Below are 27474 nucleotides of genomic sequence, written 5' to 3'. Positions count from 1 at the left end.
CAAGCCCACAACGCGCCGCACAATCATGCCGCGTTGTGAGCTTGTAGGTTGCCGATTTTCGGCCAGTGTTAAGTGACATTTGTTTGTTAAAATAAGTTTAACTAATGAACTACTGATTTAGGAGGCATTAATCGGCCTCAGGTTTTAATGGGTTAAGCATAATACTGACAGTAACTCACCTACGATGATGGAGTTGATCTTGCCCTTGACCTGCACGGTGCAGCCGTTACAGTTAAAGATGTACACCACCTGTTTCAGCTCCGTGTCGTCGATCTCCAGGTCGTGTTTCTGCTCAAAGTTCTCCTGTAGCAGCACACAGCCAATGAGAAACCAGGGATCACACACACAGCCAATGAGAAACCAGGGATCACACAGCCAATGAGAAACCAGGGATCTGTCAGTGAACTCAGTGGAATTAAAAACTCTACAGTTCTCAAAGTGGGGTACAGCAGTGGTGTGTTCTACCTTGTTACGCTACATACGTAGTGTGACCTGCAGAACATTTTCATAGCCAAGCGTAGCCCTCTACTACCCATTTCATCCATTGAAAACACGCTAGCGTATCTCCACGACCACGCGCATGTCGTGCAGGGAATGATTATTGTACACCTCCGGAAAAAAACAAGGGTTCAGGGACGTCACAGGCTCTCAGAAGGTGGGGTGGATGGACTTTCGGTGGACTATACCCCTTACTTTACACTTTGGCTATTCAAAAATAGCAGATATAGAAGCTCATAGCGTGGCACCGAGTGCCCCACCCCTGGTTTAGCATCTTGTGTGTGAGGTTTTCAGCTTTGTGTGTGCAGGTTTGAGAAAGCCGTTATTGTTTTGAGAAACGTTTCGCTAACGATGGTGACAAACTGTGTAACTGTGGCGTAACGATGTCACCTACCACTCTCCATTTCTTCCCGTCCAGCTCCAGCAGAGGGGGTCTCCTCTGCGGGGGGGCTTTGCCTCCAGGCTGTGTGTTTTTGGCTGAGGAGGAGGAGGAGGAGGACTGTGGGCCGGTCTGGGAGCGCAGGGTGGGGTTCTTATGGCTCATCTGGTCCTCTGACACATGCTTCAGACCTGGACGTGACATAATATACATATACATATACATGAGCCAAATAGATGTCATGGTATGTCATGTAAAACAAACCTTTATTTTGACTTAGTAGCATTATGACGTTGTGTGACTATTGTAACATTCATTCTGTTGTCACCTGTAACGTTACCTGTTGTTTGTGCTGATGTCATATAGGCTTACGTTGCTACTCCCTTTAATATTAAAGGGATAGTTCACCCCAAAAAATACTTTTTTTTCTATGTATTAGTCACCCCATGGAGACTTGAATTCATGGACATGTTTTGTTTTTGTCGCATTCCTAAGACAATAATTTGATGACCAGCGGACCGATAGGTAGCGGTTCCAAAAGAGACTCTTTGTGTCTCCTACCAGAACGGCTGCCGGTCATCAACTTATTGGCTTAGGAATGCGACAAAAAATATCCATTCAGTCCAGTCTCCATGGGGTGACTAATCCATAGAAAATAAAAGTCATTTTGGGGGTGAACTATCACTTTAACCCAGTAAGCCTAGAACTGGAACTGTCTCATTTTTAGATTTGAGCTAAAAAGCATTATTTTACACTTTGGGCTATTCAAAAATAACAGATATACAAGCTCATAGCGCTGCACCGAGTGCCGCGCTACGAGCTTGTAGATCTGCTATTTCTGAAAAATCGTAAAAATGTGTGCAAATCTTCTGAATATATATATTTTTAAAGCGAACATTTTTAACTCAAATCTTTGCTTCTGGGGGTCCCTGGAACAAAATATTTTGATGGGGGTCCGCGGCCAAACACATATCGTTTTGGGGGTCCTTGACATGAAAAAGATTGAGCACCACTGATATAGAAACATACGTTTTTCAGAAAACTGTTGAGATTCAGGAGACATGTAGAATCGGCTTCAGGTCTTAATGGGTTAAGCATCACGCAGGATGATTGTATAGAGTGTATATGTCTTTATTGTGATGTTATTATTCTTCTGTACCTATTCCACTTCTTTGACCTATATATATGTAACTCCTTCACTGCCGTGCTGTCTCTGGCGCCTGCATAAAGGTACAGTATCTATCTATCTGTATGTTGGCTGTACAGTATGTCACCTTTAGTGATGTCCATGCCCCGGTTGAGCTGGGCGAAGAGGGCCGACTGCGGCGGCGGCGCCGTGCCGTCCTCTGTGAACACCGGAGGCGGGCCGGGGGGCGGCGGCGGGGGAGGAGGGGGGCACGGAGGAGCGCTGGGGGGCGCGGCCGTGTCGGACAGAGACGGTGGAGCGACGGGACCCTGTGAGATGAGAAGAAGAAGAAGACTGGTTTCAGTAGAAAATCAACAACAACGACTGTGTTCTTTTTTATAATATATATATATATCTTTTTTATCCCACGATTTTGTAACCCTTATTTTTCACCCGGTGCCAATTTTCTAAGTGACCCTGGGCGCTACACTCCCCTTATCAGCCTAGGGCATTGGTTCTCAAAGTGGGGTACGGGGACCCCCAGGGGTACTTGAGGCGGTTCCAGGGGGTCCCCAGCTAAATGATGGATAGGAACCAAAGGGTTATGGTTCTGTAACTCTGAGAGTGTACACATGGAATCAAATGGTTTGGTTCCATTTGTACACTCTCGGAGTTAAGTTAACATTGATTTTATAATATAGATTTGGGTCCCAGATGTATAAATGCCATTAAATGGGGGTCCGTAGCCTAATACATGTCAAACTGGGGGTCCTTGGCATTAAAATGGTTGAGAATCACTGCTAGAAAGCCGTGTAAACCTTCTCTTATTGGGGTCCCTGGCTTATCTTTTCAAATGGGGGTCCGTGGGCTAATAAGTGTCAATTTGGGGGTCCTTGACATGAAAATGTTTGAGAACCACTAGCCTAGGGAGGCCAGAGCCGAGCTCATGCCTCCGTCAATGCATGAGAGCCAACTGACCTTCTTGTCACCTGACAGGGGGGAGTTTCCCCGGTTGGACGTAGCGCGTGGAAGGAACACGTTATTCTAACCAGTTCCCTTCCCCTCCATCAGGCGCCCCGGCTGTCATGGGGGAGGCGGTATAGAGACCAGGATTACTGCATGTTTTTGTGAGGGTATTAACTACCCTAGGAGACACGGGGAGAACATGCAAACTCCACACAGAGTAGGCCCTTTCGCCAACCCCACCTAGGGTATGGGCGCTGATGACGCGGAGGAGAAGACACGCCCCCAGCGCCCACAGCGTCCCCGGAGGGAATCGAACCCAGGAGCTGTGAGGCGACAGCGCTACCGACTGCGCCACCGTGCCCTCACTGTGTTCTTCTTAAACCAAATAAGACCAAACAATGAGACCAAACTTCATTTGTGAAGCACATTTAAAACAACCAAGACCAGTTAATTTAAAAAAAAATCTAAATTCAAAACACTAGAACATTTGCACAGATAAAAGACATGAGCAGGTTACCTAGTGGTAGCCTACTCAAATGTTGTACTTAAGTAAAAGTATCAATACTGCAATGTAGAAATACTCCATTACAAGAAAAGGTCCGGAATTCAAAATGTACTTGAGTAAAAGAACAAAAGTATTGGCATAAAAATGTTCTTACAGTACCAAAAGTAAAAGTACTCATTATGCAGAATGTCCCATTTCAAAAGTTTTCCAAAAAAAAAACGTTTGAAAATAGCAAATCTGCAAGCTCACAATGCGTTGCATGGTGACGCATTGTGAGCTTGTAGATCTGCTATTTTTGAATAGCCAAAGTGTACAAAACAAAGCTATATTAACTAATTTAGCTGGGGACCTCCTGGCAGCCCGCAAAGGACCCCTGGGGGTCCCCGTACCCCACATTGAGAACCAATGCACTACACTATGTTGTTAGTGCATTGGTAAGTAAGGAGAATCCTCATGATGACTATGTGCTACAAGACAGGGTGCAAGGACACGTCCTGCCAGCAGAGGGAGTGTTGCACAGCAAATGTCTCAGCTCGTTGCACTGAGGGCTAATGTCTACATCAGTGGTTCTCAATGTGGGGGTCCTTGAGGGGTCCCCAGCTCGTCCACAGCTAAATGATCGGTAACTCCAAGTTAAGGGGGTCCGTAGCCTAATAATGCACAGTAAGCTTATGGGGGTCCTTGAAATGAAAAGGTTTGAGAATCACTGGTCTCTACATGACACACGCACGCACGCACGCACGTGCACACACAACTTTTTTTTGCACATTGGTTCTCAAAGTGGGGTCCGGGGACCCCCAGGGGTCCTTGAGGGAGTTCCAGGGGGTCCCCAGCTAAATGATGGATAGTTAGGAACCAAATGAACTCTTATGGGTCTGTAACTCTTAGAGAGTGGAACCAAATGGACCCTAACGGGTCCATTTGGTTCCATTTGTACTCTCGAAGAGTTAAATGAACAATGACTTAGATAGAAATGCCAATAAATGGGGGTCCGTAGCCTAATGCATGTGAGTCTGAGTCTGAATCCATGTACGGTAAAATTAGTTTTAATGTTTTTTATTATCATTGGTGTTTAGTAGAGCCCCCCCCCCCCCCCCCCCCCCCAACAGTTGAGTGAAGACGTTAACAGTATCTTCTCCAGTTGTTAGTTGTCTAAAGCACATGACTGTTGTTTTAAACTGTTGTAATGTTTATAGTAAAGACCACTGTCACTCAGCTACTGCACTGACGAGTACCAGACACACACACACACACACACACACACACACACACACACACACACACACACACACACACACACACACACACACACACACACACACACACACACACACACACACACACACACACAGTGTCTGTTTGAAGACCTCACAACTGGCAGCACAGCTGCTATATACAGACAGACAAACACACACACAGGTTGTGGCTTTACACACACACACACGCACGCACGCACGCACGCACGCACGCACGCACGCACGCACGCACGCACGCACGCACGCACGCACGCACGCACGCACGCACGCACGCACGCACGCACGCACACACACACACACACACACACACACACACACACACACACACACACACACACGTGCAGTAACAGTTGTTAGTTCATACTGTATATCTCAAATATCTTCATGCACGCACAGACAGACAGACAGACAGACAGACAGACAGACAGACAGACAGACAGACAGACAGACAGACAGACAGACAGACAGACAGACAGACAGACAGACAGACAGACAGACAGACAGACAGACAGACAGACAGACAGACAGACAGACAGACAGACAGACAGACAGACACACACACACACACACACACACACACACACACACACACACACACACACACACACACACACACACACACACACACACACACACACACAGTGGTATGTGCTGAGCTGTTCAGTAAGAGTGATGTGTAGGACATGTGTCTGGGGTCAAGGGGTCAAGTACGGTATAGCTATACTTTAAAGCAGAAAAAAACTGTGACAGCTTCTGGAATAGTGTGTGTGTGTGTGTGTGTGTGTGTGTGTGTGTGTGTGTGTGTGTGTGTGTGTGTGTGTGTGTGTGTGTGTGTGTGTGTGTGTGTGAGAGAGAGATAGAGTCTCTGAACCCCTCCCTGAACAGCAGCTGACTGGTGGGGTGGTTGTAGTGGGGGGGGGGGGGGTTAAGTTACCATCAGAGTGTGTGTCGTTAACACAGGACCTTTGTTGGGGGGTCGAGGGGAGGGGGGGGGGGTTAATCTGTGAAGAAAAACCTCCATTCAAGTCCACCCTGAAGACCACCTGTTAACCACACACACGCGTCTCTCTCACACACACACACACACACACACACACACACACACACACACACACACACACTTCGACACCCAACAGCAGGAGTGACAGCTGACATACAGACAGTCACCGCAAGTTCTCGGATTTCCTCACATGTGGAGGTGACACACACACACACACACGCACGCACACACACACACACACACACACGCACGCACACACACACACAGTTGTTGGGCAGCTGCATCAATCTGTATCCTTTGGAACAAAGACAAAGACGCACGCGAACACGCACGCACACACACACACACACACACACACACACACACACACACACACACACACACACACACACACACACACACACACACACACACACACACACACACACACACACACACACACACACACACACACACACACACACACACGTGCAGTAACAGTTGTTAGTTCATACTGTATATCTTCATGCACACGCACACACGCACGCACGCACACACGCACACACGCACGCACGCACGCACGCACGCACGCACGCACGCACGCACGCAGACAGACAGACAGACAGACAGACAGACAGACAGACAGACAGACAGACAGACAGACAGACACACACACACACACACAGTGGTATGCTGAGCTGTTCAGTAACAGGGATTTAGTAATACAATATTCAGTGGTGTTAAGTCACTTTTACTTTACTGGAGTATTTCCAATTACTACTACATCTCAGAGGCAAATATTGTACTTTTACTCCACTACAATTATTTGAAAAATTTAGTTACTAGACATACATTACCCGCTTCAGCCCTATATACATTTCGGCCAATTGAAAATAGCAGATCTACAAGCTCACAATGCGTCGCATTCAAAAGATTTGTATACATTTGAAAACTTGTGAAATGGGACATTCTGCATAATGAGTACTTTCTACTTTTGGTACTTTAAGTACATTTTGATACCAATACTTTTGTACTTTTACTTGAGTATATTTTTAATTCCGGACTTCTACTTGTAACAGAGTACCTCTACAGTGCAGTATTGATACTTTTACTTTAAGTTAAAGAAAATTGAGTACTTTTTCCACCACTGCTACCTAGGGGTGTCACGATTCACTTACCTCACGATTCGATTCAAAATCGATTCCTAGGGTGCCGATTCGATTAAAATTGCAATTCTGCGATTAATTGATATTCGATTCTGCGATTTATTGCGATTTTCTGAACAATATAAACCATGAAAAGTTGAATCATACACTTCAATGCAGCCAGATCATGTCAGTCAGTCTTTCTGACATTGATTTCAGACAAAGTGCCAGTGAAAAAGGTACTACCTTATAAAAAAATAAATACAAAAAAAACGATTTTGAATATTTTGAAACGATTTTAAAATCGTGGCATTAAGAATCGCGATTTATTCATGAATCGATTTTTTTTGACAGGCCTACTGCTACCCGTCCAGCTCACTGGATGACATTTCAAATGAACAGGACTATAATGACATTAGTGATTTAATTTAACGAGGAAGGGATGAATTATGTACTTCAGCACTCAAAGCAACAACACAGTCAATGTGTAAAAAAACAAAAGGTTCATTACTACATAACTACATGAACTCTAGACTGGCATCACCTCCTTTTGCAATTTTCTGGATACCAATTTCATCCAATCAGGAGAGAGCCCTCAAACAGGATACAGAATAAACAAGTGAAATTGATGGAAGTGATGACACTAAGAAATTAACTGGAACAAATCAAATAAAACATTAAGCTGATAAATGGGTACTCTCTCCTGATTGGTTGAAAATGTGCAACCCACCTAAAAAAATCATTTCTGTTTACTTTATGAGTTGGAGAGACAGGGAGACCTATTTAGAGCTATTTAACACTGTTACTGAACAAACACTCTATAGCAATGATTACTTAGATCTATTTAACACTGTTACTGAACAAACACTCTATAGCAATGATTACTATCACAATATAGAGCTATTTAACACTGTTACTGAACAAACACTCTATAGCAGAGGTAGGCAAGATGTATTCCCAGGGGGCCATACTCAGGGCCGCTTCTCCCTACACGCACACTACGCAGGTTGCGTAGGGCCCCGCCTACCCGCCGATCAAAGGAGCCTCCTCTCTGCCCCCTCCCTTCAGCAGAAAATAACGTGCATTACTGCGTTCACATCAGCGCAGGCTGTGCAGCGCTGCTTGTCACCCTAAAACCGAAATAAAGTAACAAAAAAAGTAACTTTATCCGCGGGAAACCCGAAAAAAAAATCAGGTGACCCTGGGCGAGGGTCACCTTGGCCCAGTAGCTACCCACGGTCAGTCCTATTGCAGAAAGACAGGGCCACTCAGTCCGCTTCTCCGGAGCTACTCTCACAGCGCAAAAAACAAGGTTTCCTGCTATGTAGCACGGCACTCGGTGTATATGTCACAGGGAAATTGGCATTCCAGGGAAACTGAAAGAGGAGCGCTCGCTTTTAGGCACGGGGCTTCGGCGCGAGGCTCGCGAGGAGGAGGAGGAATAGGCACGCTCTACTTTGGCACGCTATATCAGTGGATGGCCTCCTGTCCATCCACACAGTAGACACTCCGTCTACATTCCGGCTGTCATCCGTCTCTCTCACCAAAATATTCCTGGTTGTCATGTAGTCTAATTCCTATGACACTATAAATACAGTCACTAACAACACAGTGTCTCATATCAAAATGTTGTACTAAAGTAAAAGTATCAATACTGCCATGTAGAAATACTCAATTACGAGTAAAAGTCTGGAATTCAAAATGTACTTGAGTAAAAGTACAAAAGTATTGACATAAAAATGTACTTAAAGTACCAAAAGTAAAAGTACTCATCATGCAGAATGTCCCATTTCACAAGTTTTCAAAGTAAAAACATGTGGCTTGTAGATCGGCTATTTTCAAATGGCAAACATATATATATATATATATAGGGCTGAAGTGGTTAATGTATGTTTTGTAATAATAATCTAAATCTACAAAGTAACTAGTAACTAAAGCTTTCAAATAATTGCAGTGGAGTAAAAGTACAATATTTGCCTCTGAGATGTAGTGTAGAAACTGTAGTAGAAACTGTACTTAAGTACAGTACTTGAGTAAATGTACTTAGTTACACCACTGCTAAGATGGGGGGCGTGTCCGTGTGATGCCCATGTGTGCAGTACAGTATAGTAGAACCCCAGCGCCCGTCGCGTCTATTCTAGACCGTGCAAATTCCATCCATCTGTGAACTTGAGACAACGATCCACTATGGAGCGAGGCCGCCAGACCTGTGCTGTCCCGACCTATATGAAATGGTCTATCTGCAACGCTCTGTGCTGCTGTCTGCCACTCGGAGTCGCGGCTATAATCTTCTCTCACAAGGTGGGTAATTATTACATAAATAGCCATTTTATATGTAACATATACTCAGTGGCGGAAAAAGTACTCAATTATTTCACTTAAGTAAAAGAATGAATACTGCAATGTAGAAACACTGTTACGAGTGAAAGTCTGTCATTCAAAATGTGCTTGAGTTTAGATGATTTGGACTACTACAAAAGTATTGGCATCAAAATATACTTAAAAGGAACCAAAAGTAAAAGTGCTCAATATGCAAAATGTCCCATTTCACAAGTTCTTAAAATCTTAATGAAAATCTTTTGAAAATAGCAGATCTACAAGCTCGCAACGTGTCGCACCGCGACACGTTGCGAGCTTGTAGATCTGCTATTTTCAAATAGCCGAAAAAAACGATAGGGTTACTTTAAGTTGGATGTAAAAAGGTCTAAACCTTTCGTCATGCCTTTTGACAGTCATGTTATAACTACTGTATAAGTGTTCAGTATCAGCAGCCGTTCATCTGGTACTGTAGGCACCATGCTTTGTCAAGGATAGCTTGCATAAAATGTTGATGCACTTTCTCAATTTTAGACCATAAAATCCAATCCAAGCCAAACAAGTGTGCTTTACAATGGGAATGGGGGTTGTCTGTTAAAATAAAATACTCACAACCCCAAGCACTACCAAGCTTACCATCTATTATTGTGGCAGATCTATTTAATTTGGCCACCGACTCTGTTTTCAGATGAGGAGCCAGAGCAAAAAAATCTTTGTAATTTTTTTATTCAAGCAGACTGTGTCTGTATGCTGTCAGTCTTGTCAATTGACTGTAACAAAAAACTACGTATTCATATCACAATGCATAGATAAACTAGAAAAAGTGCTCCTCGGAGCACAGGTCTCCGCCAGGTCAGGTACGTTATTCTGGCCTCCAGGTGGCGCTGTAATAGGCCAATGTGAAAAGGGTGCCATTTATTCTTAGGTCTTTCACGGCAATCAAGACACTGCATTCATGATTTGAGGCATTTTGTTCCAAAAATGTGTTTCGCTAAATTAGACCTGCTGGTGGCGCTATAACAGGCCAATGTGAAAAGGTTGGCATTTCTTCCTCGGCCTAGTGGGACAATTGCCCACGCTGCCCCCAACTAAGTGCCCACGCTGCCCCCAACTAAGTGCCCACGCTGCCCCCAACTGACTCTAAACATTGAGAGGTTGACTTGACCACTATATTTTATATTTATGTACTTAAATAAAATAGTAGAAAAGTAAATGTACTTCCATTTACGGCCCACCACTGGCTTTTATCAATGTATGTAAACACTACCATATATAATTCGCTGACTTTTTTTTCGTTGTTTCTCTCTACACCTAAATCGCATGGCCAAACATAGCCGCTCTACAACGGTGCTTGCACATATGCAATTTTTGCAGAATGTTTCGCCTATAGTTTGCCGAATCATCGAGGTCATAATATGACCCATTATACCCAAAATAGGGCTGAGGCGGTTAATGTATGTTTTGTAATAATAATCCAGATCAACAAAGTAACTAGTACGTACAGATTTCTAATAAATGTAGTGGAGTAAAAAGTACAGTATGTGCCTCTGAGATACCACTCCAAAATGTGTATATCTACACTAATAAATAATCGCTGTGAAAATATATCATTTTATAAACTAATTTAAACAAACTGCTTTAACAGTCATTCGGTCAAGCTTGCGGATCTGGCTGCATTGGCTATTTGAAAATAGCAGATCTACATGCTCACAACAGGTCGCATCGCGTTGTGAGCTTGTAGATCTGCTATTTTCAAAACATACGAGGGCTTCTGCGAGAGAATTGTCGGGAGTCCCGACCATCTTTTCATGGACAGTGAGGTCTACAAACTTACAGTAGCTTGTACTATGTTAAGGAGTTATGTCATAGAGAGTTATGTAGGCTACACAACCTGGCTGGGTTAAGGATATAAACCCGACGCTCCAATATTAACGTGGCGGCACGGGATCACTGCATTCCGCCCGAGTCTCATGACTGCTTTATTTAGTGTAACTCAAACACACACGCGCGCGCGTGCGTGCGTGCGTGCGTGCGTGTGTGTGTATGTTGTGTGAGAGAGAGAGAGAGAGAAGGAGAGAGAGAGAGAGGCGTGTGCGTGTGTGGCGAGGCGAGCGGGGGAAACTCTTTCTTATTGGCTTTTCATGCATTTTTGGGTCGTATTCTGGTTCTTCATGTCGTGAAGTCGGGCGTTTTGTGAATATTTAAGGGCGTGTTATTTAAATGACGCTCGTTTTCAGACGTGAGATTTATCAACACTCCGACCTGATGTACGCTAGGATCGGCTGTGTAGGATCTTTTGATAATTGTGACTTCGACGTTGGTGTACGGCCGAATATTTGGAAAAATATACGCCGTTTTTTTACGCTCCGTTGACAAATGAGGGCCACTGAGTGGCAAAAAACTACTTTCTGGCCTTGACAGCCCATACATCCAAACAGAAAAGTCCTATCTGATTCTATTAAATGACGTTAAACTCACCAACATTGCAGCTGTACGGAAAGCTTGAATTTTATCCTCTTTCTATCTGCAACATGTTATGAGATACTTTCTGTCAATACATTCCGTGCAGGTGATTATTTTTCTGAAGTGTCAGAGTTTGGAAGCGCTCGTTTTCAATAACACAACGTCCTGCTGCCTCCTGCATTATGTGACATATTAGAAACAGGTGGTACACAGGACCGTTGAGTGATTTACAACGAGCGCTTCCAAACGCCAACGCTCCATGCTGCTCAACGCTCTGCCACTCAGTCTAGGTCATTGGTTCTCAAAGTGGGGTCCGGGGACCCCCAGGGGTAATTGAGGGGGTTCCAGGGGATAAGGATAAGGATAATTCCTTTTAACAGGTCGTTCATGAAAGTCCTTGCGGTCTTGTTTCCAATGAGAACCTGTGAGCAATTAGGGGTTAAGAGTCTTGCTCAGGGACAAATTTCATTTCATCGACACATATGCTGACCTGGCCTGGAATCACAACGCCTCGCAGCGCGAGGCGTTGTGAGCTTTTAGATCTGCTATTTTTGGCTAAAGTTCTCCTCTTTGGCTAAAGTTCTCCTCAGAATAGGGATGCTAGGGTTTAAGTGGTTAATGTAAGAAAAGAAAAATATTTGGTGGCCCCCCTGTAGTAACTCTGAGGACCCCCTAGGGGTCACGGACCCCCCTGTTGAAGACCCCTGCTTTAACCGATTCAAATCAATCACAATGTAATCGATGCAAAGTGAATAATGAACACTTAATTTGAAGGCATCAAACTCAGTGCACTAAATGAAGACCCCCGTTTTCCCCCTGTTTTTTTTTTTAAGGTTAAGGCTGCAAATTCGGTGGGTAACATCCCCCTGGCTGAGGAGGCGTCAAGAAAAACCAAGATAATCAACATCGCTGCACTTGTTGTTGGAATTGTGTTCACTATCATCATCGTGACCTTGAAATCCTTGGCGATTTATTATGAACAACAATGATCATGATTATGATTATTGATCGATTGTGAATGATTACATTTTGTTGCAACAAATAAATGCTGCACGATCAACGAGGACGGTGTTTTATTTCAAACAACAATGAGATGAAATACAAATAGATTTGTGTTTTCCTCACACATAGTATCTTTATGGTCGCTGTGACCAAATTCAAGTGGATTTTGTCATTGTATCATGATTTTACCGCCAAAAGAAAACTACTGTGTGTGGGTCTTAATGAGGATTTTGACATGAGTGTTGTGCTTTGACCCTTTAAAAGGCAAAGAGCTATTTAACACTGTTACTGAACAAACACTCTACTGCAATGATTACTATCACAATATAGAGCTATTTAACACTGTTACTGAACAAACACTCTACTGCAATGATTACTATCACAATATAGAGCTAATTAACACGGTTACTGAACACACACTCTACTCCAATGATTACTATCACAATATAGAGCTATTTGTTTACTTTAAGAGTTGGAGAGACAGGGAGACCCCTGTTACTGAACACACACTATAGCAATGATTACTATCACAATATAGAGCTATTTAACACTGTTACTGAACACTCAGTAGCAATGATTACTATCACAATATAGAACTATTTAACACTGTTACTGAACAAACACTCTATAGTAATGATTACTATCACAATATAGAGCTATTTAACACTGTTACTGAACAAACACTCTATAGTAATGATTACTATCACAATATGGTACTTTAACCTTTTAACAAAAAACGTCTTATTTTGACCAAATAAACTACATGAACCCGGTATTTGTAATATAATTTATTATAGTGTTAAATGTTAAATTAAGAGTTCAAATAACACTCAGAATGTTGACGTGCCCTTTAGCAAGGCCAGGTGGTTGTACCAGGCTGGCAACTGTGTGTTTTTTTTACACAATTTCTCAAGTCAAATGAGTCCATGTGCTCTACTGACCTTCACTATATTAATAGCAGTTTATATTAAAGAATAAAGAATCCTCTCTAGGGATCAAACACTTTACTGCACGTGTCACATACTCATCCTGCTTCAATCCAGCTCATTTATATTTAATCCACTAACACCAGGAACGCATCTGTGTGTCATTTTTAGATTTCTTTGGCTATCCAAAAAATACACACACGCACAGAAAGTTATACGTAGTACGCACTATCCAAAAAATAGCAGATATACAAGCTCATAGCGTGGCACCGAGTGCCGCGCTATGAGCTTGTAGATCTGCTATTTTTGGAAAAAGAAATCGTGAAAATGTGTGCAAATCTTTGAATATATATATATATACACTGTATACATTTTTAACTCAAATCTTTTCTCAAATTCTGGGGGTCCCTGCCCCTGGACCAAATATTTTGAGGTGGGGGGGGGGGCAAATACATATAATTTTAGGTGGTCCTTGACATGAAAAAGTTTGAGTCTGAGTCTTTGAGTCTGATATATATATATATATATATATATATATATATATATATATATATATATATATATATATATATATATATATATATATATATATATATATATATATATATATATATATATATATATATATAACAACGTTTTTTTCTTTGTGTGGCTTTTTTACAGTTTTTCACGATTGTTTTCACACGTTTCACAAGGCAGTAGCAGATTTCTCAATACTGCTCACACAAAACTGAAAACTATTCACACAAAATGCTAAACCTGTCACTCTCTTTTCTACATTAGACTCTGATTTTCCCTCTTTACACTCTTATGTCAATTGCACATCCATCTTGTAGTCTAAACACTACACACAATGTTCAGTTGTTGCACACACTTCTCATGTGAAATCTCAAAGCTTCAACCTACAAAACACTATGAGCTCAATTGCACATCAACTTGTTGTCGAAACACTAAACACAATGTTCTGTTGTTGCACACACTTCTCATCTGAAATCTCAGTAGTATCAACTGTAACACACAAGTGTTAAAAACTCAACACTTTTAGCCTGGTTCCAGACGAATCTGCCTTTGCAAAATTGCATGCACTTTAGCCCTCGGCAGATTAGGTCTGGCCCCCCTCCATAGAGATTTAAATTCTCTCCCTCCGCAGTTGTGCGGAGCCAACCAGGGTCCAGTATCCAAATGTGGGCGGGCTTATCACCTTATTTGGAGCAATGACGTACAAGGAAGCACTGCTCTGATTGGTTCGTTCAAGGAAGCACTGCTCTGATTGGTTTAGGTCTAACCAATAGAGTCCGATTGGATCTTTTTGTAACCGCCCCTTGGAAGAAAATCTACCGTTGATAGGGACCAGACTAATATCCACGCAGTGTGTCGTGTGATATTGTCTGGCTACGCGAGGCTACAACACTTTCAGGTCTGGTGAGCAATTTGCACCACCGGGCTGCTCCAGTGCGTAAGTGGTTCCAGGACCACCCACATTTTTCCGTTCTGTACCTTCGGCCTTATTCTCCTTTCCTGAATCCCATTGAGGAGTTCTTTTGAGCTTGGAGGTGGAAGGTAAATGAACGGAACCCACAGAGCCGGGTCCCACTTCTCCAGGCCATGGAGGAGGCTTGTGGCAACGTCACTGTTAGGGTGTGAATCTTCTGCTATCTCACGATTCGATTTGATTCCGATTGTTGGGGTCACGATTCCGATTCTTTTCCGATTTTTTCAAAACAAACGATTCTCGATTAGTAAAATATGTTTTTTTCCAATTCAAAAGCGAAAAATGTCATTATACAAAAATCGTGAAAATCGATTGCAGCCCTAGTCACTGTTGAGGTCTGTGCGCCACTCGAGGCGTAGCCTCGGAAACCCATGCCTTTTTTTTTGTTTCAAAAGAAAAAAAGCCTGGGAGAGCCTTGCAGGAACGCTGGTCTTAGGACCTTGTTATCTCCTAACCAATCAGAGTGCTCCAAACCCAGGCGCTGTTTGGCTCCGCCCTTCAAGACCATCGATTGGGCTTGTTCTTTCAGTCTACTCGAGGCGTTTCTTCCAACGCTGCTTGGACAGGGAGAACATTGCCTATGATGTGGATGAGGCCTTCTGGCCAGACATGAACCGGAGGCATGATGCCTAAATCATGTAGAGAAATCAAACTTTTTTGGCTGCATATTTGTGTTTTGTTTTATGTTTCACAATGAAAAAAGTAGGCCTACACTGAGTCATTTTACAAAAGAAATTGTCAATGTCATTCATATGGTGTGTTCCATTTCTATGATTGTGTTTTAAATTTTGCCCTGCAGTGTGCTGTAAATGTTTGGTAGTGTGCAGCACATGCTTAGCTGTGTGTACTCAATGAATCGTATGTGTGTGTCATTTGAAAATATGGCTGTGTGTACCAAATGAAAACACGAGTTCCCTTTTGTGAACAGTTAAAAGATTTGATGGCAAAGAGTCATCTTGCAAAGGGAGTGACAGGTTTAGCATTTTGTGTGAATCGTGAAAAACTGTAACTGTTAGGATTTAGAAGACATTTGTAGAATCCCCCAGAAGCAAAGATTTGAGTTAAAAATGTTCACTTTAAAAAAAAAAAATATATATATATATATATATATTCAAAGATTTGCCTACGATAAAACAAAAAAAAATTGCAGATCTACAAGCTCATAGCGCACAAGTAGTTAGAAATCTCTTCTCAATCAGCTGAAGTGTGTCCTCTTGAAGGATTGTGTGGTGAGCTGCAGCCTTATCTAATACATCTAATGGATATGAGAGAGAGAGAGAGAGAGAGAGAGAGAGAGAGAGAGAGAGAGAGAGAGAGAGAGATGCGTGCATGCGTGTGTATGGGACTGCATGTGTGCACATGTGGGAGTGCCTGTGTGTGTGTGTGTGTGTGTGTGTGTGTGTGTGTGTGTGTGTGTGTGTGTGTGTGTGTGTGTGTGTGTGTGTGTGTGGCCATATGTTGCCCATGTGTGCAGTACAGTACAGTAGAACCCCAGCAGCACCCATCGCATCTACTCTACACCTCGCAAATTCCGTCCACCTGTGAACCTGAGACAACGAGCCACTATGGAGGAGCAAGGCCACCACCAGACCTGTGCTGTCCCGACCTATATGAAATGGTCTATATGCAACGCTCTGTTCTGCTGTTTCCCACTCGGAGTTGCGGCTATAATCTTCTCTTACAAGGTGGGTGATTATTACATAATAGCCATTTTATGTAACATATATATTAAAAAAAAAATGAATTAAAAAAAATCCAAAAGGGTAGCACATCCAAAAATTTCAACTAAATGGAGGACAAATTACTCATATTTCCACTGTTTTTATTGGCACAAGCTGCAGCATTAGCCAGACGGTCTGTTCAGCCACGCCCCAACACTGCACCAGGAGCAGTGGAGCCACTGTCTGGGGCGTGACTCCAGACAGTCGTCTCTCTCGAGACTGACGGATGTCCAGTGGCGTGCACAGACATTTTGAGGGGCAGGTGCTCAAGTAAATTATACTTTTTTTTGGTTGACTTGGTCCGCTCTTTTTTTCCCTCTACACCTATACCTCTTTGCCAAAAATAGCAGATCTACAAGCTCACAACGCCTCGCAGCGCGAGGCGTTGTGAGCTTGTAGATCGGCTATTTTTGGCTAAAGTTCTCCTCAGAAAAGGGATGCTAGGTTTCGAGTGGTTATGGTAAAAAGAAAAATCATATCGCATAAAGATTTGGCGGACCCCCTGTAGTAACTCTGAGGACCCCCTAGGGGTCCCGGACCCCCTGTTGAAGACCCCTGCTGTAAACTGAAAAAAAAAAACCCAAAAAATATTTTTTTCAAAAGGGCACTTCTGGTCAAGAGGGCAAAGCGGGGGGTGCTCTAGCACCACCTAGAGTCTATCTGTGCACGTCCCTGCGGATGCCAATGAAAAAATAAAATGAACGCTTACGCGTTTCGGCTATGAGCCTTCCTCAGAGCATTATGTGTAACATATACTCAGTGGTGGAAAAATTACTCAATTATTTTACTTAGGTAAAAGTATCAATACTGCAATGTAGAAACACTCTGTTACGAGTGAAAGTCTGTCATTCAAAATGTGCTTGACTAATGACTACTACAAAAGTATTGGCATCAAAATATACTTAAAAGGACCAAGAGTAAACGTGCTCAATATTCAAAATGTCCCATTTCACAAGTTCTTAAAATCTTAATGAAAATCTTTTGAAAATAGCAGATCTACAGGCTCACAACACGACACGTTGTCAGCTTGTAGATCGGCTCTTTACAAATAGCCGAACAATCTATAGGGTGTATATGGGGCTGAAGCGGTTAATGTATGTTTTATAATAATAATCCAGATCAACAAAGTAACTAGTACGTACAGATTTCTAATAAATGTAGTGGAGTAAACGCTAAGTCAAGAGTTATCCCCAGTTTTTTCTGAATGCCCTCAGTGCCAGAACGAGTTATCCCGAGTTTAAAAAAAAATAAAAAATTGCTGGCACAGTATGAACATATTTTTTTATTCCATTGGCACTGACGTTAAACTCACCAACATGGCAGCTGTACAGAAAACTTGAATTTTATCCTCTTTCTATCTGCAACATGTTACGAGATACTTTCTGTCAATACATTCCGTGCAGGTGATTATTTAAAGGGTAAGACCACTGTGGTAGAGGTTTGGGTTGTGTAGTTACCTTGCCATGATGTAACCCCAAAGGTGGACAAGAAATCAAAAATAATTGCTCCATTGATTAGAAATTGATAATACAAAATATGCTCCTCATTGACTTACATTGTAGGGTAAAACAGCTCTCAAAGTCACTCTTTTAGCACATTAATGAACCCAAACATAGCTGATTCAGACAATATAGAGCATCACCAAACCCAGTACTGTTTGTTTTTTTAATAAAAATGTCAACTTCCTGTTGATTTTACTATTTGAAGATCTGGATCTGGATCCGGATCCGCGGAACCTCTACCAAAGTGGTCTAGCCCTTTAAGTGTCAGAGTTTGGAAGCGTTTTCAGTAACACAACGTCCTGCTGCCTCCTGCATTATGTAACATTGATTTAAATAGGTGGTAGGACCGCTGAGTGATTTACAACGAGCGCTTGGCAAAACATTTACAACGAGCGAGTGGCAAAGCATGCTGCTCAATGTTTTGCCACTCAGTCTAGATGAGGGGGGGGGCGTGTCCCGGTGGAAAAGTGACGCATGTGCATATAGAGCATCGCAGTCCCCGGTGCCGGAAGTAAATACTCAATGCATTTTTCCCATTGACTTTTACAAAAATATTTATATCAATTAATTTAAGCCTAGAATCAAGCTATCCAGGATAGCGGTGAATCATGACCATAAAACGTTTGATTCTGTGAAAAAACTTTTTTGAAAACGGCAAAACAAAGGGTATTTATTAAATATAGTATCATATCATTAAATATAACATTTTAAAAAATCACAGAAAAAAAGGTTTTATGGTCATGATTCACCGCTATCCTGGATAGCTTGATTCTAGGCTTAAATTGATTGATATAAATATTTTTGGAAAAGTCAATGGGAAAAATGCATCGAGTATTTACTTCCGGCCCAGGAAATGGCGGAACTGCGATGCTCTATATACTCTCTATGTTGACAAGATATGAATGATTATATGAATAATGTGAATGTTGATTTGAGATGGATATTATAAACTTTAACTAATTCAAATCAATCGCAATGTAATCGATGCAAAGTGCACTAAATGAAGACCCCTGTTTTCCCCTGTTTTTTTTTTTTAAGGTTAAGGCTGCAAATTCGGTGGGTAACATCCCCATGGCTGAGGAGGCGTCAAGAACAGCCAAGTTATTCAACATCGCTGCACTTGTTGTTGGAATTGTGCTCACTATCATCTTGGTGACCTTGGAAGCCTTGAAGAGTTATTTAGAACAACAGATAAAAAATAAAAGATTATGATTATGATCATTGATCGATGGTGAATGATTACATTTTGTTGCAACAAATAAATGCTGCACGATCAACAAGGATGGTGTTTTATTTCAAACAACAATGAGATGAAATACAAATAGATTTGTGTTTTCCTCACACACAGTATCTTTATGGTCGCTGTGACCAAATTCAAGTGGATTTTGTCATTGTATCATGATTTTACAGCCCAAAAAAAACTACTGTGTGTGGTTCTTAATGAGGATTTTGACATGAGTGTTGTGCTTTGACCCTTTAAAAGGCAAAGAGCTATTTAACACTGTTACTGAACAAACACTCTACTGCAATGATTACTATCACAATATAGAGCTATTTAACACTGTTACTGAACAAACACTCTACTGCAATGATTACTATCACAATATAGAGCTATTTAACACTGTTACTGAACAAACACTCTACTCCAATGATTACTATCACAATATAGCGCTATTTAACACTGTTACTGAACAAACACTCTATAGCAATGATTACTATCACAATATGGTACTTTAACCTATTAACAAAAAACGTCTTATTTTGACCAAATAAACTACATGAACCCGGTATTTGTAATATAATTTATTATAGTGTTAAATGTTAAATTAAGTTCAAATAACACTCAGAATGTTGATGTGCCCTTGAGCAAGGCCAGGTGGTTGTACCAGGCTGGCAACTGTGTGTTTTTAACACAATTTCTCAAGTCAAATGAGTCCATGTGCTCTACTGACCTTCACTATATTAATAGCAGTTTATATTAAAGAATAAAGAATCCTCTCTAGGGATCAAACACTTTACTGCATGTGTCACATAATCATTCTGCTTCAATCCAGCTCATTTATATTTAATCCACTAAGACCAGGAACGCATCTGTGTGTCATTTTTAGATTTCTTTGGCTATCCAAAAAATACACACACGTCACACGCACAGAAAGTTATACGTTGTACGCACTATCCAAAAAATAGCAGATCTACAGGCTCATAGCGGGGGGGCAAATACATATCATTTTAGGTGGTCCTTGACATGAAAAAGTTTGAGTCTGATATATATAACAACACACGTTTTTTCTTTTTTCTTTTTTAACTGTTAGGATTTAGGAGACATTTGTAGAATCCCCCAGAAGCAAAGATTTGAGTTAAAAATGTTCACTTTAAAATATATATAATATATATATAATATATATATATATATATATATATATATATATATATATATATATTCAAAGATTTTTCTACGGTAAAACAAATAAAAATTGCAGATCTACAAGCTCATAGCGCACAAGTAGTTAGAAATCGTGTGTCCTCTTGAAGGACTGTGTTGTGAGCTACAGCCTAATCTAATACATCTAATGGATGAGAGAGAGAGAGAGAGAGAGAGAGAGAGAGAGAGAGAGAGAGAGAGAGAGAGAGAGATGCGTGCATGCGTGTGTGTGTGTGTGTGTGTGTGTGTGTGTGTATGGGACTGCATGTGTGCACATGTGGGAGTGCCTGTGTGTGTGTGTGTGTGTGTGTGTGTGTGTGTGTGTGTGTGTGTGTGTGTGTGTGTGTGTGTGTGTGTGTGTGTGTGTGGGGGTGTGTGTGTGTGTGTAATTCCATCCACCTGTGAACCTGAGACAACGAGCCACTATGGAGGAGCAAGGCCACCACCAGACCTGTGCTGTCCCGACCTATAAGAAATGGTCTATATGCAGCGCTCTGTTCTGCTGTCTGCCACTCGGAGTCTGGGCTATAATCTTCTCTCAAAAGGTGGGTGATTATTACATAATAGCCATTTTATATGTAACATATCAAAAAAAGAAATTAAAAAAAAATCCAAAAGGGTAGCACGTCCAAAAATGTCAATTAAATGGAGGACAAATTACTCACATTTCCACTGTTTATATTGGCACAAGCTGCAGCATTAGCCAGACGGTCTGTTCAGCCACGCCCAACACACCAGGAGCAGTGGAGCCACTGTCTGGGGCGCGACTCCATCGTCTCTGGAGAGCATTATGCATTATGTGTAACATATACTCAGTGGCGGAAGAATTACTCAATTATTTTAATTAAATAATTTACAATTATTTAAGGTGAAAAGTATCTATACTGCAATGTAGAAACACTCTGTTACGAGTGACTCCCTCATGGAGCTACTTGCGGATTATACCAGGGTCAGTCCACCTTTAGGTGGACACGCACTGACCTTTTGCACCTTAATCCCATGTATAACGCACTGACTTTTTTTGGTCTTTTTTATTGTGCTCTTTTTTCTCTAAGCACCTTAACGCCCATAAGTATATCATGCACAGTATACATACATTGCTGCTATGCTCAGGCACCTTAGTTTGTTTCTTTATCTCAGGTACTTTGTAAAATTGTAGATAACTTGTTTGACCTCCTTCCCACTTACCCCTCTTATTCTTCTCCCTCCCCCCTCTTCTTTCTATGGAATTTAACGTTGTGATGGGAATGATGTACAAAAACGAATTTCACCCACTTTTACCTTGTAAACCTGTGATCTGACAATAAACCTGATTCTGATTCTGATTCTGATTCTGAAAGTCTGTCATTCAAAATGTGCTTGACTAATGACTACTACAAAAGTATTGGCATAAAAATATACTTAAAGGGACCAAGAGTAAACGTGCTCAATATTCAAAATGTCCCATTTCACAAGTTCTTAAAATCTTAATGAAAATCATTTGAAAATAGCAGATCTACAGGCTCACAACACGACACGTTGTCAGCCTGTAGATCGGCTCTTTACAAATAGCCGAACAATCTATAGGGTGTATATGGGGCTGAAGCGGTTAATGTATGTTTTATAATAATAATCCAGATCAACAAAGTAACTAGTACATAAAGATTTCTAATAAATGTAGTGGAGTAAACGCTAAGTCAAGAGTTATCCCCAGTTTTTTCTGAATGCCCTCAGTGCCAGAACGAGTTATCCCGAGTTTAAAAAAAATAAAATTAAAATTGTTGGCACAGTATGCAGTGGTGGAAAAAGTACTCAAATGTTTTACTTGAGTAAAAGTACCAATACTGCAATATAAAAATACTCCGTTACAAGTAAAAGTCCAGAATTAAAAATGTACTTGAGTAAAAGTACAAAAGTACTGGCATCAAAATATACTTAAAGTACCAAAAGTAAAAGTACTAAAATATATGAAAATAGCAGATTTACAAGCTCACAACGCGTCGCATCGCGACGCGTTGTGAGCTTGTAGATCGGCTATTTTCAAATAGCCTAGGTATAAAATAGCTAAAGTGGTTAAAGTATGTTTCATAATATCATATTTTATATCTGCAAAGTAACTAGTAACTAAAGTTTTCAAATAATTGTAGTGGAGTAAAAGTACAATATTTGCCTCTGAGATGTAGTGGAGTAAAAGTACAATATTTGCCTCTGAGATGTAGTGGAGTAGAGTAAAAGTATTGGAAATTGGAAATACTCAAATAAAGTACAAATACCTCAAAATTGTACTTAAGTACAGTACTTAAGTACATGTACTTAGTTACTTTCCACCACTGACAGTATGAACATATCTTTTTATTTCATTGACACTGACGTTAAACTCACCAACATGGCAGCTGTACAGAAAACTTGAATTTCATCCTCTTTCTATCTGCAACATGTTATGACTTACTTTCTGTCAGTCAGAGTTTGGAAGCGCTCGTTTTCAATAACACAACGTCCTGCTGCCTCCTGCATTATGTGATATTTAAAGGTAGGGTAAGTGATTTGCGTTGGTTGAAATAATTGTTAAATAGCTCTATATTGTGATAGTACTCATTGCTATGTTTGTTCAGTATTAGGAGTCTCCTTGTCTCTCCAGCTCTTTATAAAACAGAAAATGCATTTTCGTTTCAGTTTCATTTCCAATTTTATCCAACCAGGACAGAGAACTCAATCAGGACAGAGAACTCAATCAGGACAGAGAACTCAATCAGGACAGAGAACTCAATCAGGATACAGATTAAACAAGTGAAATTGGAAGTGATGACACTAAGAAATGAGCAGACACAATTTGAACTGGAACACAATACAAAATATAGCTGCAAGCAGCGATAATACGGGGCCAGTGAATAGAGAGAGAGAGAGAGAGACATGGAAACGGAATAGATTGAAGAGAGAGAGAGTGACATGGAAACAATAGATTGATGAGAGAGAGAGATGGAAACATAATGGTTTGATTGGACATCTCAACCTACTGCCATTAACAGGATTTGAACTCTCAACCTTCAGACTAATAGGCTGCAACACTACCTATATAGCTTTGTCGAGGCTGATATTGTCTGTTGAAGATCATAAACTCTTGCCTTGTCTTTCATGAACCAAGCCCCTGTTTCACTAACACTAAGATCACTCGTTCACAAACCATTTACCAATGAAGAAATTGTACATCTCCTCAGAACCAAAACTAGTGAAATTAGCCGATCTACAAGCTCACAAACCATGAAAAGTTGTGAGATTGTAGATCAGCTATTTTCAGAATGAAGTATGTCATACGTTGAAAAAACGTACTCTCAAATAAGCATTTCAGGTTATCTTTACCATTTGCACATGTATTCATTGATACAGTCATGTTGTTTGCAATTCAACTTAAAGGAGAAATCCGGTCATTTTAAGTGTTATGTTTGATGTGTGTCAAATCACTTACCAACGTATAAATGAAAATCGCGTAAATCCACAGAGCCCCCTATCGACCCCCACCGTTGTCATTGTAGGAGGATATAGAATAGCCCAAATTCGCCTATTTTAACCAATGCAAAGTCTGTTTTTTTGCTTCTAGTACTCATTGTTGAGTCCCATGATAATGTAACAGGCGCTAAAACTCCCGACAAGCTAACGGCTAATAACAGAACGAGCTAATGCTGGTTGCTGGTTTCTCTCCCGACCTGGCAACCTGGGGCTGCCATTCAGAGAGATAAGCAGCCCCAGCGTTAGCTCGTTTGTTATTAGCCGTTAGCTTGTCGGGAGTTTTAGCGCCTGTTACATTATCATGGGACTCAACAATGAGTACTAGAAGCAAAAAAACAGACTTTGCATTGGTTAAAATAGGCGAATTTGGGCTATTCTATATCCTCCTACAATGACAACGGTGGGGGTCGATAGGGGGCTCTGTGGATTTACGCGATTTTCATTTATACGTTGGTAAGTGATTTGACACACATCAAACATAACACTTAAAATGACCGGATTTCTCCTTTAAATTAAGTCTACATCAAGTGAGGCTTGAACTGGCGACCTTGAGATTGTGAGGCATTCATTTAAGGGAGACGCGATTGGCCCAACAGACAAGTAACTGTGAAAAAGGAGATCACACAGATGATACAGTTTCACGCAAATAGCTGAAAAATCCTGGGTTTAAGTGTTTTTCAAACTGCTCAAAATTGCGGACAATCTAAGGGCGGAGCTTAATGGTCAAATCGATACGTGTGTTCCTCATGAGTCAAGGCACATGTGTAAGCAAGTTTCACGACTTTCGGCCAAACGAGGCATGACTTATGCCTGTTTAAATCTGCCTTTTCAAAAAATTGCTATAGTGCCCCCTTTTGGCCAATTGGAGTGAGATTGGTTTCAGTGATATTTGGAATGACCCTGTACATTTCTGCAAAGTTTCAAAGAAATGTGAGTCTGCATGTATGTTTTAGGCACAGATGAATAATTTTCATAAAACTGTAATAGTTAAAATCTATCTCCTCCTGGGATTTTTGAGCAATCTGCACGAAACGTTTAACACTTGAACTTTGGACCTCTGCCTACAAAAATTTCCAACGGATTTTCCATAAGTGAAAAAATGCAGAAGTTAGGAGCCAATGACTGTTTTTCATATAATTCAAAATGGTGGGAGATATAAAGATCAGAGGTCAAAAGTCAGAGGGTGAAAGTTGTTCAGCATGAGGAGACGCATATGTGTATCCTAGTTTCATGGCTCTAAGTGAAACAGGGCATGAGTTGTACCTGTTCAAAGTTGGCATTTTCAATTGAGTGCTATAGCGCCACCTTTGGACGAAAGATTGTGAGAATTATTTCTTGATAGTTTTTCATGACCATCTATCATATGGCTGAGTTTCGTAAAAAGCGACAGCACGGTTAAGCCAGAACTAAGAGTAGCCTTCAATTGAGAGGGAGCGAAAAACAATTATCAATATAGCTGCAAGCAGCGATAATACGGGGCCAGTGAATAGAGAGAGAGAGAGACATGGAAACGGAATAGATTGAAGAGAGAGAGAGTGACATGGAAACAATAGATTGATGAGAGAGAGAGATGGAAACATAATGGTTTGATTGGACATCTCAACCTACTGCCATTAACAGGATTCGAACTCTCAACCTTCAGACTAATAGGCTGCAACACTACCTATAGTGCTATAGCTTTGTCCAGGCTGATATTGTCTGTTGAAGATCATAAACTCTTGCCTTCTTTCATGAACCAAGCCCCTGTTTCACTAACACTAAGATCACTCGTTCACAAGCCATTTACCAATGAAGAAATTGTACATCTCCTCAGAACCAAAACTAATGAAAGTAGCCGATCTACAAGCTCACAAACCATGAAAAGTTGTGAGATTGTAGATCAGCTATTTTCAGAATGAAGTATGTCATACGTAAAAAACATACTCTCAAATAAGCATTTCAGGTTATCTTTACCATTTGCACATGTATTCATTGATACAGTCATGTTGTTTGCAATTCAACTTAAATTAAGTCTACATCAAGTGAGGCTTGAACTGGCGACCTTGAGATTGTGAGGCATTCATTTAAGGGAGACGCCATTGGCCCAACAGACAAGTAACTGTGAAAAAGGAGATCACACAGATGATACAGTTTCACGCAAATAGCTGAAAAATCCTGGGTTTAAGTGTTTTTCAAACTGCTCAAAATTGCGGACAATCTAAGGGCGGAGCTTAATGGTCAAATCGATACGTGTGTTCCTCATGAGTCAAGGCACATGTGTAAGCAAGTTTCACGACGTTCGGCCAAACGAGGCATGACTTATGCCTGTTTAAAGTCTGCCTTTTCAAAAAATTGCTATAGCGCCCCCTTTTGGCCAATTGGAGTAAGATTGGTTTCAGTGATCTACAAGCTCAGAAACATGTTGCTATCTGAAAAGTTTTGAGATTGTAGATCGGTTATTTTCACAATGAAGTTTGTCATACATTAAAAAAACATACTCTCTCCAAGAAGCATTTCATCATTACCTTTAACAGTTGCACATGTATTCAATGATACAGTCATGTTGTTTGCAATTCAACTTAAATTAAGTCTGCATCAAGTGAGGCTTGAACTGGCGACCCTGAGATTGTGAGGCCTTCATTTAAGGGAGACGCCATTGGCCCAACAGATAAGTAACTGTGAAAAAGTAGATCACAGAGATGATACAGTTTCACGCAAATAGCTGAAAAATCCTGGGTTTAAGTGTTTTTCAAACTGCTCAAAATTGCGGACAATCTAAGGGCGGAGCTTACTGGTCAAAGAGATAGATGTGTTCCTCATGAGTCAAGGCACATGTGTAAGCAAGTTTCACGACTTTCGGCCAAACGAGGCATGACTTATGCCTGTTTAAAGTCTGCCTTTTCAAAAAATTGCTATAGCGCCCCCTTTTGGCCAATTGGAGTGAGATTGGTTTCAGTGATATTTGGAATGACCCTGTACATTTCTGCCAAGTTTCAAAGAAATGTGAGTCTGCATGTATGTTTTAGGCACAGATGAATAATTTTCATAAAACTGTAATAGTTAAAATCTATCTCCTCCTGGGATTTTTGAGCAATCTGCACGAAACATTTTACACATGAACTTTGGACCACTGCCTACAAAAATTTCCAACGGATTTTCCATAAGTGAAAAAATGCAGAAGTTAGGAGCCAATGACTGTTTTTCATATAATTCAAAATGGTGGGCGATCTAAAGGTCAGAGGTCAAAAGTCAGACCACGAAAGTTGTCGGGCATGAAGAGACGCATGTGTGTATCGAAGTTTCATGGTTGTAGG

The 27474-nt window shown here is 41.1% G+C and overlaps 1 protein-coding gene across 1 annotated transcript in view; it reads right to left on the bottom strand.

The window, feature by feature from the left end:
* cap2 (cyclase associated actin cytoskeleton regulatory protein 2) overlaps positions 1 to 27474 on the bottom strand; it is a 61810-nt gene that overhangs the window by 2452 nt on the left and 31884 nt on the right. Inside the window, exons 8-10 of the mRNA XM_084081143.1 lie at positions 2152 to 2332; positions 893 to 1068; positions 180 to 303 (exon numbers count right to left, since the gene is read on the bottom strand). Coding sequence (XP_083937269.1) covers positions 180 to 303; positions 893 to 1068; positions 2152 to 2332 — 481 coding nt within the window. The remainder of the gene's footprint in view (positions 1 to 179; positions 304 to 892; positions 1069 to 2151; positions 2333 to 27474) is intronic.

Source organism: Gymnoscopelus microlampas (assembly GCF_963454915.1).
Source record: "Gymnoscopelus microlampas genome assembly, chromosome: 15".
In the NCBI taxonomy this organism is placed as follows: domain Eukaryota; kingdom Metazoa; phylum Chordata; class Actinopteri; order Myctophiformes; family Myctophidae; genus Gymnoscopelus; species Gymnoscopelus microlampas.
Note: the sequence above shows the minus strand (reverse complement) of the source record. Positions and strands in the feature narration are given on the sequence as shown.